This window comes from Cheilinus undulatus, linkage group 3 (assembly GCF_018320785.1).
Source record: "Cheilinus undulatus linkage group 3, ASM1832078v1, whole genome shotgun sequence".
Taxonomy (NCBI): Eukaryota; Metazoa; Chordata; class Actinopteri; order Labriformes; family Labridae; genus Cheilinus; species Cheilinus undulatus.
In genome coordinates this window covers 26,153,049-26,166,231 of record NC_054867.1, presented here as the reverse complement: position 1 = coordinate 26,166,231, position 13,183 = coordinate 26,153,049, and the positions used below count along the sequence as shown (strand labels likewise).

General features: G+C 40.2%; 1 protein-coding gene across 2 annotated transcripts; it reads left to right on the top strand.

Annotated features, from left to right (window-relative positions):
• Positions 1-1,438: 1,438 nt before the first annotated feature.
• LOC121528706 (probable nuclear hormone receptor HR38) lies at positions 1,439-12,519 on the top strand. Of its 2 annotated transcripts, none has more exons than XM_041816276.1 (7): positions 1,439-1,497; positions 8,518-9,350; positions 9,830-9,959; positions 10,183-10,346; positions 10,468-10,670; positions 10,748-10,926; positions 11,014-12,519. In XM_041816276.1, the coding sequence occupies exons 2-7, from the start codon at positions 8,520-8,522 to the stop codon at positions 11,274-11,276; spliced, it is 1,770 nt and encodes a 589-aa protein (XP_041672210.1). In that variant the 5' UTR covers positions 1,439-1,497; positions 8,518-8,519; the 3' UTR covers positions 11,277-12,519. The 2 variants fall into 2 exon arrangements, with proteins under 2 accessions (XP_041672210.1, XP_041672200.1); XM_041816266.1 differs by lacking the exon at positions 1,439-1,497 and adding an exon at positions 7,128-7,263.
• Positions 12,520-13,183: the final 664 nt, after the last annotated feature.

Here is a 13,183-nt window from a genome sequence, read left to right as displayed (position 1 = left end):
TGCAGCCTAATGTGTTATTGTTTTCTGTGTGTATGTTGTCCTCAGATCTATCACTCAGTAATTGGGCAAATAAATAATTCTGTCTGAACTGGTCAATTTTATTTCCCCAAATTTTACTTTTTTGTTGGGCTGCACGGTGGGGCAGTGGTAAGTGCTGTTGCATCACAGCAAGAAGGTTGCTGGGATCGGATGGATGAGATCTATGCATTAAAGATTTAGATTTGTCTCCTTGTAACACACTATCTGACTGTCTTATACAGCTACAGTGATAAAAACATTTTCACCCCCTTTGGTGTTTTACTCTTTTGTTGATTCTATAAATCAGTCGTGGTCAATATAATGTGTTTATTTTATTTATTTTTTTTATTTATTCATTTATTTATTTATTTATTTTTTACAAAAAAACCCCTTTAAGGTCAAAGTGAAAACAGATTTCTACAAAGGATAGGTCTCAATCAGGCCTTAACATCTTGGACACTGCAACTTTTCTCCATTCTTCTTTGCAAAACTGCTCAAGCTCTGTCAGGTTTCACAATGATTTGGTTTGAACAGTCCTTTTCAAGTCCAACCACAAATTCTGTATTGGATTGAGGTCTGGGCTTTGACTCAGCCACTCCAGGAGATTTACCTTTCTGTCTTTAAACCATTTCTGTGTAGCTTTCTCTGTATGCTTCAGGTCATTGTCTTGTTGGAAAACAAATCTTCTCTTAAGCTGTAGCTCTCTTGTACACTGAATTACATTGCCCTCCCAGATTTTCCTATATTTTAACGCATTAATTTTACCCTTGACGTTTGTGAGTCTTCCAGGGCTGGCTGCTGAGAAGCATCCCCACAGCATTAAGCTGCTGTGTTTGGTGCCTGCCGAACATAGTGTCTTGTCTGATGGCATAAAACCACCATTCTGGTCTCATCAGACCAAACAACTTTATTCCACTTGACCATGGAGCCTCCCATATGCCTTTTGGTGAACTCCAGTTGAGATTTAATGAGTTTTCTTCAACAGTGGCTTTCTCTTTGCCACTCTCCCATAGAGTTTTGACAAGGGAAGAACCCAGAAAACAGTTGTATGCAGTTTCATCTCAGCTGCTGAAGCTTGTAACTCCTTCAGAGTAGTCATAGGTGTCTTTGTGGCCTCTCTCATTAGTCTCCATCTTGCATGGTCACTCAGTTTGTGAGGACGGCCTGATCTAAGCAAGTTTATGCACGTGCCATATTCTTTCCATTTATTAATGATGGATTTAACTGAACTTTGGGGGATGTTCAGGGCCTTGGAAATCATTTGTATTCATCCCCAGACTTGTACTTATTATTAACCTTTCCTCTGAGTTGTTTAGAGTGTTGGTAGCCAGGAATACTGATTAACCAGTGGCTGGACCTTCCAGACACAGGTGTCTTCATACTGTGATCACTTGAGACACATTCACCGCACTCAGGTGATCTCGATTTCACTTATTGTGAGACTACTAGCACGAGTTGGATGGACCTCGGCTGAATAAGGTCAGTCACTTTAAAGGGTGTGAATATTTATGTAATTACTTTTAATGGTTTTACTTAATTGGCATTTCTTTGTATTAATCTGTTTTCACGTTGACATTACAGAGGTTCTTTAGTAAAATATTTTGTCAGAAAGCCAAATTATATTGACCACGATTGATTTATAAAATAATCAAAAGGGTAAAACATCCAATTTAGTGACTATTCTTATAGGCACTGAATGATTGTCTTAAAGGTTTGTGTCCATTGGATGACTTGTATCATTAGGCACTATAGTACTGATTTTGCATATTATAATACCAGATCTTTTCCTTTATAACTTTAATAAGATGAACGTTATGGTTGTATAATTCATAAATTAAGTGAATAAAATGCAGGTTACCTAAACAAACAAAACACACTGCTTACCTGTAAATGAGCATGCAATATATCACCATTGTAAAGAAAAGCTGCCCTTATCAAGGCTTGTACCTGCTGTGCTGAGTTGTATATTCATTTAAAAGCTGCTTGTGTAAAGTATCACTTTGCATGCAGCCCACTTACTGAAATTCAAAATCTCCCTAAAACCAAAGCATGAGAGCATAGTGAGGCTCTGCATCTGTGTGGGAGGGTAAAGCAGGGGAACTAATCCAGAAGTGGCAACAGCAGACATGTTTGTTTGTGTGTGTGTGGCTGACACACTTTCTATGAAGAAGACTTCAGACATGAGGAGTGGCTGATGGGGATGTTGGTGGAATGAAGAGAGGAGGAATGAAAATCATACTTACACATAGCTCAGTGAATATGAATAAGCAAGTGCAGTCCAAAAATATTCAGACCCCCTTCATGTTTTTGAATTTTGTTATGTTGCAGCCTGATGCTACACATTTTTCATTCCCATTAATCTACACTCAGTACACTACACTCACCATCATGATAAAGGGAAAACTGAGTTTTATTTATTTATCTATTTTGCGAATTTATGAAAAATGAAAAACAGTGATGTCACATTTACACTAGTATTCAGTCCCTTTGCAAAAACACTTGCAATTTAGTTAAGGTTCCTCCCATTTCTCTCGATCTTTGCTGAGATGTTTCTACACCTTGATTGGAGTCCACCTGTTGTAAATTAAATTGATTGGACATGATTTGGAAAGGCACACGCCTCTATATAGAAAGCCTCGCAGCTGACAATGTATATAAGAGCAAAAACCAAGCCATGAGGTCAAAGAAACTGCCTGCAGAGCTCAGAGACAGGATTGTTGACAGGCACAGATCTGAGAAAGGCTACAAAAACATCTGCAACACTGAGGTTCCCAAGAGCACTGTGGCCTACATAATACTCAAAGAAGTTAGGCACAACCAGGACTCTTCCAAGAGCTGGTCCCCTGGGGAAACTGAGAAATTGGGGGAAAAGGACCCAAGTATAAGAAATGACTAAGAACCTGATGGTCACTCTGACTGAGCTCCAGAGATCCTGTGTGGAGATGGGACAAAGTTCCTGGAGGAGTAATATCACTGCAGCCCTCCACCAATCTGAGCTTTATGGCGGAGAGGCTAAATGAAAACCTTTCAGTGCAAAACAAATGAAAGCCCAATTGGCTTTCATTTGGTGTATTTTGCAAACTCCAAGTAGATTTATGATATTGGATATTGGATCAGATCATATAGCAGTTATACAGCATAGAAAATCTGTAGAAAAGAATCCAAATTTAAAACATAGGAACTGAAACAGAAGGTTAAAAGTAGTTAAAAGAGGGTATTAGGGTATATAATTGTATCACTCATGCATGTCTCCATGTATGTATGTGTGAATTTTTTTTTGTCTGAGTATTTACGTACCTGTGTGTTGTCTGTTAGTGTCTCTGTTATCAACACAACATGCTGCTTAAGTACCTGTGATTACTCTCTCAGCCCCCCGCTGGTCTGCGTAGAGTCACAAGCTGCAGGTTCTTCCATCTTCTAAAAAAAAAAATAATAACACAGCAGCCTCTCACCCTGGATGATCCTGCTTACTTTCTGCAAAAAAGGAAATCAGATCATTTCCAAAGATCCCTTGAGAGGGTTCAAGTGTTAGTGTGTGTTGTTTCTTTGCGGTAGTTGTGGAAAAGTAGTGACATAACGGGTATTACTTGCAGCTTAGATTGATGCTGACAGATGGACACCTGCAGCTGAGGCTGTGACATCCATAGTGCAAATTGTCAGATGATGACATTACAGCGTGAAATGGCTTGTAGTCCCACAGCTCTTCAATTCAAGGAGTAAATTGTTGTAAATGTAAAAATGTTTGTGGTTTTGGCTGTTCAGTGACTGTCCTCACCAATAATATTATAGGGTGGAAACAAATGACCTCTGTGGTGGGTCAGAGGGCTTGTTTACTGGGCTGAGGAAATTAAAATTGTCTAAAGAACTTAATGAGATGTATCCAAATGTGTGGAGCTTATTTCCTCTTCACGCAGATGTACAGTGGCTAGAGAAATTCTACAAACCCTTGTTAAAATGACCCATTTTTGTGGCGTAAACAATGATGCCAAGATATAAACTTAGCACAAAAAGTAAGGCAATTTGTGTTTGGTAGGTTATTTCTTGGTTGTAACAATACTTCTTGGCAATAAATCTTATACCATTGGAAAGCCTGTTTATTTCCTTTTTAAATGATGCCACATTTGTAAGGATCATGCATTTGTGGGATGAGAAGCAGAGCTGATTGTGTGGGTTGCACCCATGAAAAGTGTGCCAAATCTTCTCTGCCAATGCCAAACAGCTGATTCTGCCGTTGACTATTGTTTGGTGTTTAGTGGATTGGATGATTGAAGTTTATATTGACAATTTAACAATTTATTCATTTAACAAACAGAAGCCTCAGTAGTGTGTGGAAGAACCATACACAGCCACAACAGCCTGGCACTTCCTGGGGGTTAAGGTCAGGACTGCTGGCAGGCCATTCCATCCTCTTCACTCCCAGATTCTGGAGGTAGCCTCTGATAAACCCCGCTCTGTTGGGGCGAGCGTTTTCATCTTGGAGGATAGTGTTCGGTCCCACACTGTAGAGATATGGGATTGCCATTGGTTGCAGAATCTCATCTTGATATCTCTCTGCATTGAGATTGCCTCCAATGATGACAAGCCTCGTTTTTCCAGTGAGGGAGATGCTGCCCCCACACCATCACACTGCCCCCACCAAAAGATGTTACTCTATCGGTGCAGCAATCAGCATAGCGTTCTTTGACCCTTCGATCAAACTGCCGTAGGCAGTATCTGGACTCAATGCTGAACATAATGTTCCTCCACATGTTCAGGTTCCAGTGCACATGTTGCTGACACCAGCGCCAACGGGCCTGACAGTGAAGGGCAGTCATGGCAGGCCTCCTGGCAGCCCTATGAGACTGGAGATTGTCTGCGTGCAGTCTGTTCTGGATTGTCTGGGCAGAGAGCTTGGCAAAGTTGTCCTGCAAACCTTGATTGCAAATCTGTAGAAGACATCCTACGGTGCCTAAGTGCTGACAGGGTGAGGAAATGGTCTTCTTGGGTTGTCATCTTCTTGGGATGCCCACTTCGCGGCCTGTCTCTGACATTCCCCATTATATGGAACTTGGCCTTCAGTTTGGAGATGGTACCAGGACTCACTCCAAACAATGCTACAACTTGGTTTTGCAAAACTCCAGCTTGAAGTTGCCCTATTGCATGGGCCCTATCCAGATCAGTCAAACGTGGCATGCCAATTCTTGGACCAGACACCTACTGACCACTGTAGATGGGCCCATGCTCACCATTTAAAAGGGTAATAAACAGGCTTTCTAACCGTAAAAGATTTATTGCCAAGAAGCATTGACAACAAAGAAATAATCTACCAAACACAAATTTCCTTACTTTTTGTGCTTAGTTTTTAATTTCAGAGCTTTTTCACCATCAATGTGACCTGTAGCAGATACAATTAAATGTAACAAAAACATTTTTTTTTGGGAGGAATTACAGTGAAAAGGCACCTTTTGATTTTATGACAGCATTCACAGTCTTTTTGGGTCCATCAGCATAAACTTACTTTTTTATAAAATTTCCCCTCTCATCCTTTCAGGAATGCTCAAAATCAGTCAGATAACAAGGCTGGTAAAGGTAGAGAGTAAAATGAATGTGGCAAAGTATAGGAAAATCCTGGACAGTCTTATTTGGTCTGAATGGAGAATTACAGTTTGGGAGAAGATTTATTTTCCAGCCAGACAATGTTCCGATCTTCTCATGCAGGATCCTCGTGCAACCTGACAGAGCTTGAGCATTTTTGCAAAGAAGAATGAAATGTCCAAATGTGCAAGCCAGATAGAGACGTACCCACACAGACTCAGTGCTGTGTTTGCAGCCAGGGGTGAATCTACTAAATACTATATAGGATTTTTATCCTTTTATTGTCAAAAAGCCAAATTATATTGACCACGATTAATCGATCAAATCAATAAAAGGGGAAAAGCATCCAAAGGGGAGAATACTTGTCAGGCACTGTACCCGAAGGGTTTCCATTATTTTGAAACCGACTCCTTGCCCATTCAAATCCAGTAAAACTCATTCCTCACATGTAACAATCTAAGCTGGTGGTGCTAATAATCAGTTTTAGAGATTCAAAACAAATCTGACACATTCCAATACAAAATTATTAGCTGTAAGTCCCAAAGGGTCAATTAACTAGGAATTTAATTTAAATAAAATTTGCTTCTGACGATGAGAGAAGCAATGATTTATTATTATTGCTTCGCTGTGAAGCAATTCAATGAAAAACACAGCACATTCTAGGTAATCCATGAAAACGCTGCCCATTTTTGTGTCTGTTACTTATGACTTTTAGTCATTTTATTGAGCCAAAGTTGAATGCAAAGTGCATGAGAATAGCCTATATGAGCAATTCACAAAGTTTTGAACTATATCTTTGATGAAAATCACATAATGCGATAGAAAAGTCTAGTACAGCTTTTACTGGACCCTAAGATAAAAATGTTTGGTCCCATGTATAATTAAGAAAAGTTCGTATGGAAATCTAAAACCTATGTTATTACAAATAGACATCACATTAACAAAAGCACGAAATATTTACATGGACTACATATTTATGTTATAAAATCTAACAGTAGTTCAGTATAGTTTTTCACCATATAATGTGCCAAAAAGTCACTGTGTTGTAGAGTTTAAACACCTTTAAACCTCATAATTAGGGATACAAGTTTGAAATAACACTTCGAACTAAAAATGTTCGTGTATGGCTTGTCTTCGATGAAAACAATATAAAAAAACCGCAGGTGTTTCCTGTTCAGTCGTATGATAACAAATCTCCCTGTTGTAAACGAGTTTCAAATCTAAATTTCCACACACGAAACGTCTGCACCTTGAAACTACGACTATTTTTAGCATTTTTATCTAGTTATAGCCCCACGTGAGCGCCGATGTCGTTTTTTGGTGTATAAATAGAACGCACGCTACCTCGACTCTTGCGTCAATGGAATCCCGTGCGTGCGTCACACGGAAGAACGTCTGTATGTCGAACGCAACTCTAATTGGCCGGTGACCCGGAACGTTCCACCGCCCCGTTCACCATGTTTGGGCAAAGTCCCGCCTTTTTGTCGACGCAGTCAAAATAAAACAAGAGTGTATGGAGCCCTCAGCGTTGGTCTGACCCGCTGTGTGTTTGTGTGAGTGTGTTTGAATGAGTGCGCGAGCTGACAGCAGCTGGCAGAGGTGACAGTCATCAGTTTCATTCATTTTGGAATAAATGAAAAGCTTCAGAATCCGGATATTTACATGAACCAGGTGAGTCGAGGAGAACTGCTTTGTTGTACGTGTTGATGTTTAATGATGGAGTGGGCCACATAAGATTTAAGCTATATTAGTTCTGAATGCCTGTCTTTATTCTTCATTATAACTGCATGTGTACCTCATGGGATGAGGAAGGAGAGACTGCTGATAAAACACGTTTTATAGTTTACTCAGTAGTAACTTCATTTCATGTTCTGATAAAAAATAACAATTCAAAATCCTCCATTTCCAACTAGCAGTCACTCTTACCTCTGTGAGGAACCCCTAGCTAAAACGGATGCTGGCTAAGTTAACAGTTCCTAACTTTATCAATACTGAAGGCTGTTGTTTAATAGTTTCTGCACAGAACACAATGAAGTAAAGGGGCATAGCTATTGTATTCAATACTGAAAGAAAGGAACACCTTACCAGCCGGCTGCATTTTCCCAAATACACAACATGCAATCCACAGTTCTTTGAAATGTTTACAACAATAACTGAGCATTAGTTATAGTAGATAAACTTTTTTGGTGAAGAGATTTTGATATTGTTGTAATTATATCATGAGCACTTTTCTAAAAGTTCAAACAAAAGTTTTGCAAGATGTTCTCTATTATGAATTGAAAACCCATAGAGCTACACTTGTGGGTACAAGCCCATTCACCAAATCTTTCATGCGCACACACGACACACACAAACAGGCTTTACCACCTCTCCCATTTGAGCTGGCATTCAGCCCACCCTGAAATACTATCTGCAACACTCCCTGGTACAGCTCCTGGGAGAGAGGGTTGCCCTCCACTGAAGGAGGTTTTCAGAGCATTAACAGCCTGTAACACAATATCTGACAATATCTGATCGCTCCACTGGACCACCCTCTGCATATGCTACAGCAAATTGAACGGCCCTGAAGCTAGCATTTAAGGTGTTAATGTGCGCTCCTGTTTGGATGGACACAGAGGGATGATTTTTTTTAAAATGCTGACTTAGTTGATTTGTTACTGGGATGTTTGAACTTATTGCAATACAACATACACATGTTAAAACAGAGAATTTCTCAAAAGAGCTGTGCTGTTTAACTTTCAGTCTTTATCTGAAAAAAGTAACCATCAAAAGTCACTTTTTAAAATAAAACTATCACTCTTGAACTTTAATTTAATCAAACAAAAGTCGTTTGTATTTTTTTCAGAACATATAGTTATATATTTTTCAAAGTAAACATTTTGGTTTATTTTCATCGTGATTAATCTGAGAATCTCTTTCTCCTAGCAATGCCCTGTGTACAAACCCAGTATGCATCCCTGCCCCATGACACCTTCTTCGGCTCTGAGTTCCTAAATCCTGACCTCAGTGCCAGAGTGATGATGGACATCGGGGGCCAAAAGGACCAGCTGTCTACATCTTCGCTGCCCAGCATCAACACCTTGGTAGGAAATGGCTACGTGGGGGACTTTGATGGCTATTCTTGCAAGATCACCACTTCTTCTCCCGCCTCTACAGTTTCATTCAGCCACACCACTGTCACTGAAAGTCCTCAGATGCAGAGCCAAGCCTTCAAGCTGGATGATCTCCAGGTGTATGGCTGTTACCCAGGTTCCTTTGCGCTCAGCTGCCTTGATGAAACTCTTTCCTCATGTGGCTCTGACTACTATGGCAGCCCGCTTTATGATGCGGCTTCTCCTCCAACACCAGGCTTCCAGACCCAGTCTGCACCTGTCTGGGATTCCCCTTTCAGCCCCTACCCCTCTGCTACCCCAGCCTCTGTGGCTGATAAAGCTCCCATGGCTCAGCAGCTCTCCTTTTTCTCCTTCAGCCCCACACCAGAGCAGCACTCTCCCTTGGGGCAGCATCAGGATGTACAGCTGAACCATGATGACCCTTTCTTCCTGGCTCCGCAGCAGCATGTCTCCCCACTTCGTTGTCCCTCCATGCCCCTGGAACACAGAGCCCTGGAAAGCCCCAGAAGAGTGGAGGGGGCTGTGACGTCTCCCAAAACCCAGAACCCAGTATCCAATGAGGGTCGCTGTGCAGTTTGTGGTGACAATGCATCCTGTCAACATTATGGAGTCCGCACCTGTGAGGGCTGCAAAGGATTCTTCAAGGTAAATATCTGAACAAGGTTTTCTGGTTAGTTGCACTTTAAAGATACTGACTGGTTATTTTGTTTGAGTCAATATCAGCTAATAGAAGTCTGATGTTGTAATAATGGTGTTAGCATAAAGGTTGGCATTAAGGTGCTATTGAAATGCATTACAGAAACATCAAAATATGTTCGAAGTTGTTTCTGACCCCATGAAAAGTTTGTCCACTAAAGAGAACTGAAAAGCTTATATTTATGCTCTAATGCTAATTAATTTATTCATGGAAAAAAGTTCTTAATGTTGTGTTCAAAGTTAACATTTCAATTGTCTAGGCCTGTTATTTGTTATTCCGACTGAATTAGACATTCAGACTGTGCTTTTACCAGTGATGCACCTTTAGGCCGCAGCTGCTGCTCTGTATTTCAGTCTTGTATGTTGAGATATTTGTCTGCTGTTCGAAACATATAGTAACATTCTTTTTTTGGGTCTATGTCTGACAGAGAACTGTACAAAAAAATGCAAAGTACGTGTGCCTTGCCAATAAAGACTGCCCGGTTGACAAGAGGAGGAGGAACCGCTGCCAGTTCTGTCGTTTCCAGAAATGTCTCGCAGTGGGAATGGTCAAAGAAGGTAATGCAAAGCTCGCCTAAAGCGTGCAGTGACTTATTTATGATGACGAGAAACCAGGGTATAACACTCTTGTGAAACCAAAGATGTGTTTCCAGAGCCTTATAGTGCCAGCTGCAAAAAAAGGGAAACTGAGACTGAGACAGCAGTTTTTATTTCATGTGTGGGGTGCTGTGACGGCCATGTAAGCGTCACAAACTTCAACTTGAACTGCTCTCTTTTTTAGTGGTTCGCACTGACAGCCTTAAAGGCCGCAGGGGTCGTCTGCCCTCTAAACCCAAGACGGTGGCTGAAGCTTCATCTACGACCCCCAGTGTCAACATTATCGCCTCTCTTGTAAAGGCTCACGTGGACTCAAACCCAAGCATTGGAAAACTTGACTACTCCAAGGTAAATTTTAAGACTAGCTTGAGCTCCTTTTCATTAATAAGATGAGTTTTTTCAGTCATTGAAAAAGGAGAGGTTTACAGTTTCTTTTGTAGCATTAACATCCTCATTTCTTTCTCCTCAGTACCGGGAAGAAGTTGACAACCTGAAAGAAAAGGAAGATGCTGATGACATCCAGCAGTTTTATGATCTTCTGACCGGTTCTTTGGACGTAATAAAAACTTGGGCTGAAAATATCCCTGGCTTCACAGATTTCAGCACCGAGGACCAGGAGCTTCTCCTAGAGTCTGCCTTTGTTGAGCTCTTCATTCTGCGGCTTGCATACAGGTCAGTCTTCTTAATGTTTGTAACTTTTGTAGCACTACTTTATACACTGACTGTACTAATGGTCTGAAACTGTGCAGATCAAATCCAGAGAAAGACAAGCTGATCTTCTGTAATGGTATGGTCCTCCATCGACTGCAGTGCGTCCACAGTTTTGGTGACTGGATCGACTCCATCATGGATTTTTCCCAGAGCCTTCACCGAATGAATTTGGACTTGTCCTTGTTCGCCTGCCTCGCCGCACTAGTTATCATCACCGGTAAGTCTTTTTTTCTTTAACATGAAATTAAAGTCAAATATTTCAGATACAGGACTGTGTTTCTTATGATAACATCTTTGTATCCAGATCGCCATGGCCTCAAAGAGCCCAAACGCGTGGAGGACTTTCAGAATCATCTCATCACTTCTTTAAGGGAACATGTGAGCAGAGGCGGATCAGAAACGAGCCGCACACAGCCCAGCTATCTCTCTCGTCTTTTGGGAAAACTCCCTGAACTGAGGACTCTATGCACTCAGGGCCTACAACGAATCTTCTACCTGAAATTGGAAGACCTGGTACCCCCTCCACCAATAGTGGAGAAAATCTTTATGGACACTTGGCCGTTCTGAAAACTAAAAGCAAGTGTTTTTTTTTTAAGAAATAGACACCTCAATTGAGGTGTTAACACTGGACTCCACTGGAGAACCTCAGTCTGTGGCACTGATTTGTGTGCTGACAATGTCTGACATTGTTCAAGAGACCATATTTTTATAACTTTAAGTTTTAAAAGTCAGATATGGTATCTGGTATCAACAGTTCATGACAGTTTGTGTATCTTTAGTGTGCATTTTTAAAATGACTATTGCTGTGCTTGGTGTGTGGATGTTGTCCTGTTATACAGCCAGTAAGACATGGTTATCGGGTTGATGCAATGCACTGTTAAATGCTCCGCTTTTTCTTAACACAAAAACACACTAACCTCTTAAAAAAATCTGTTTCTGGCTTAGCTTTTTAAGCCCACTAAGAACCCTAGATAGTAGATTTTTTAAAAAACTACAAACATTTACTCTTTCTTTACATTTCTGTGGAATCGTTGTTTTACTAAATAGTAGATAGTCGTAGGCAGATTGCTCACATTGAAGGATTCGGACCAAAGTTTACTCTTTTTTTATATATTAGCACTTACAAACCTTATTGCCTTAAAGCTAAACAAAAAGTACTGCCAAAATAACTCTTTTGCTGCTGTTTTGTGTCACCTTATAAAGGCTGACGCAGGCAGTGTTCCTGTTGAAACACGTCCCAATAAATACTTTTTTTTTTTTGGCCTTAAAATAAAAAAAGGGCTCACTGAATGAAAACAGAAAGTGCCTTTTCTAAAAGCCTTAGCCTTCAAACCCCTAATAAATGACACTAAGAATTTCATTCCAGATATCACAAACATAGCGCCCGAGATAGTGCAGAGTTGAAATTTTCTACTCCAATGCTGCAGTCAGGAGTAATTTAACTCATGACTCAGAATGATTTCAGATGTATACGTTTTTGTGAAGTTCTGCGAGGTTGTTGACGACTGTCAGTAAAGATCATCTAATACTTGAAACATATTTTACACTGCTAAACTGGAAGAACATCAAGTGATGACAGCTGGTTTCTAATCTTCCAGAACTAAATCCTATTCACATGTTCCTGCAGCAGTGAAATGCAGAAGTACAGTAGAGCCATGCAGCTTAAGATTGAGTCAAAGCACATTTCAGAGTCTCCTTGAGTCCATTATTAGACCCTGTACAGTGCTTAACAAATTTATTAGACCACCACCCAAAGTAAGGTTTATGCCACAGCTGCCCTAACTTAACAGCATTGGTAATTACCAAAATCATTTTTTATGTTTCTGCAATGGTTAATACACCAATATGTAGAAGCTCTTTAACCAAAATAATATTTTTAATGCTTAAATATAATTATTCATTCCTGTTCAAAATGGTAAAATGTGGAGAGCTCACTGAAAATGAAAGAGTCTGCATTAAAGCACTTCATGATGCTGGATGGTCTCTGAGACAAATATGACAGATGGTCTAATAAATTTGTTAAGCACTGTATATCCTTTCTAGTTTAACTAAACGGGGCAGGTGAAAGGGGTTCTTTTCTTTGCCAGATTCATGTCACTTAAACCTTAACTTTATCTTTGTAAAACTCCTGTCTTCCACAATGGTCTCAGTATTGTCATTTTGTACATGCAGATATTTCTTTTTTTCCAACTTTCATCTCAAAATAAGCTTAAGAAAACTCTTAAGGAATCACATGGATGTGATGAGAGGATGAGCAGCTAAAAGCACTTCAAAACTTGTTCAAACAAAATGAAGAGCACTTCTTTCTCCCTCTTTGTGTGTTTTGTTTGACACTTGAGTGTGTGGATTTTGAATATACTGCTTTCTTATGATGGTGCAGGAATATTAAAAGAGAATATTTGATATTAAAACTTTTGAAAATACACCAAGGTCTACTTCTGTTTGAAAGTTATGTTTGTGATGTGGACTAACAT

What these genes read in the sequence shown, in the direction of transcription:
- LOC121528706 (XM_041816276.1), top strand. Translation starts at nt 8,520, where the DNA reads ATGCCCTGTGTACAAACCCAGTATGCATCCCTGCCCCATGACACCTTC. An exon ending in AGTGGGAATGGTCAAAGAAG is followed by an intron (nt 9,960 to 10,182) that starts GTAATGCAAAGC and finishes TCTCTTTTTTAG; the next exon opens with TGGTTCGCACTGACAGCCTT. An exon ending in ATTCTGCGGCTTGCATACAG is followed by an intron (nt 10,671 to 10,747) that starts GTCAGTCTTCTT and finishes GAAACTGTGCAG; the next exon opens with ATCAAATCCAGAGAAAGACA.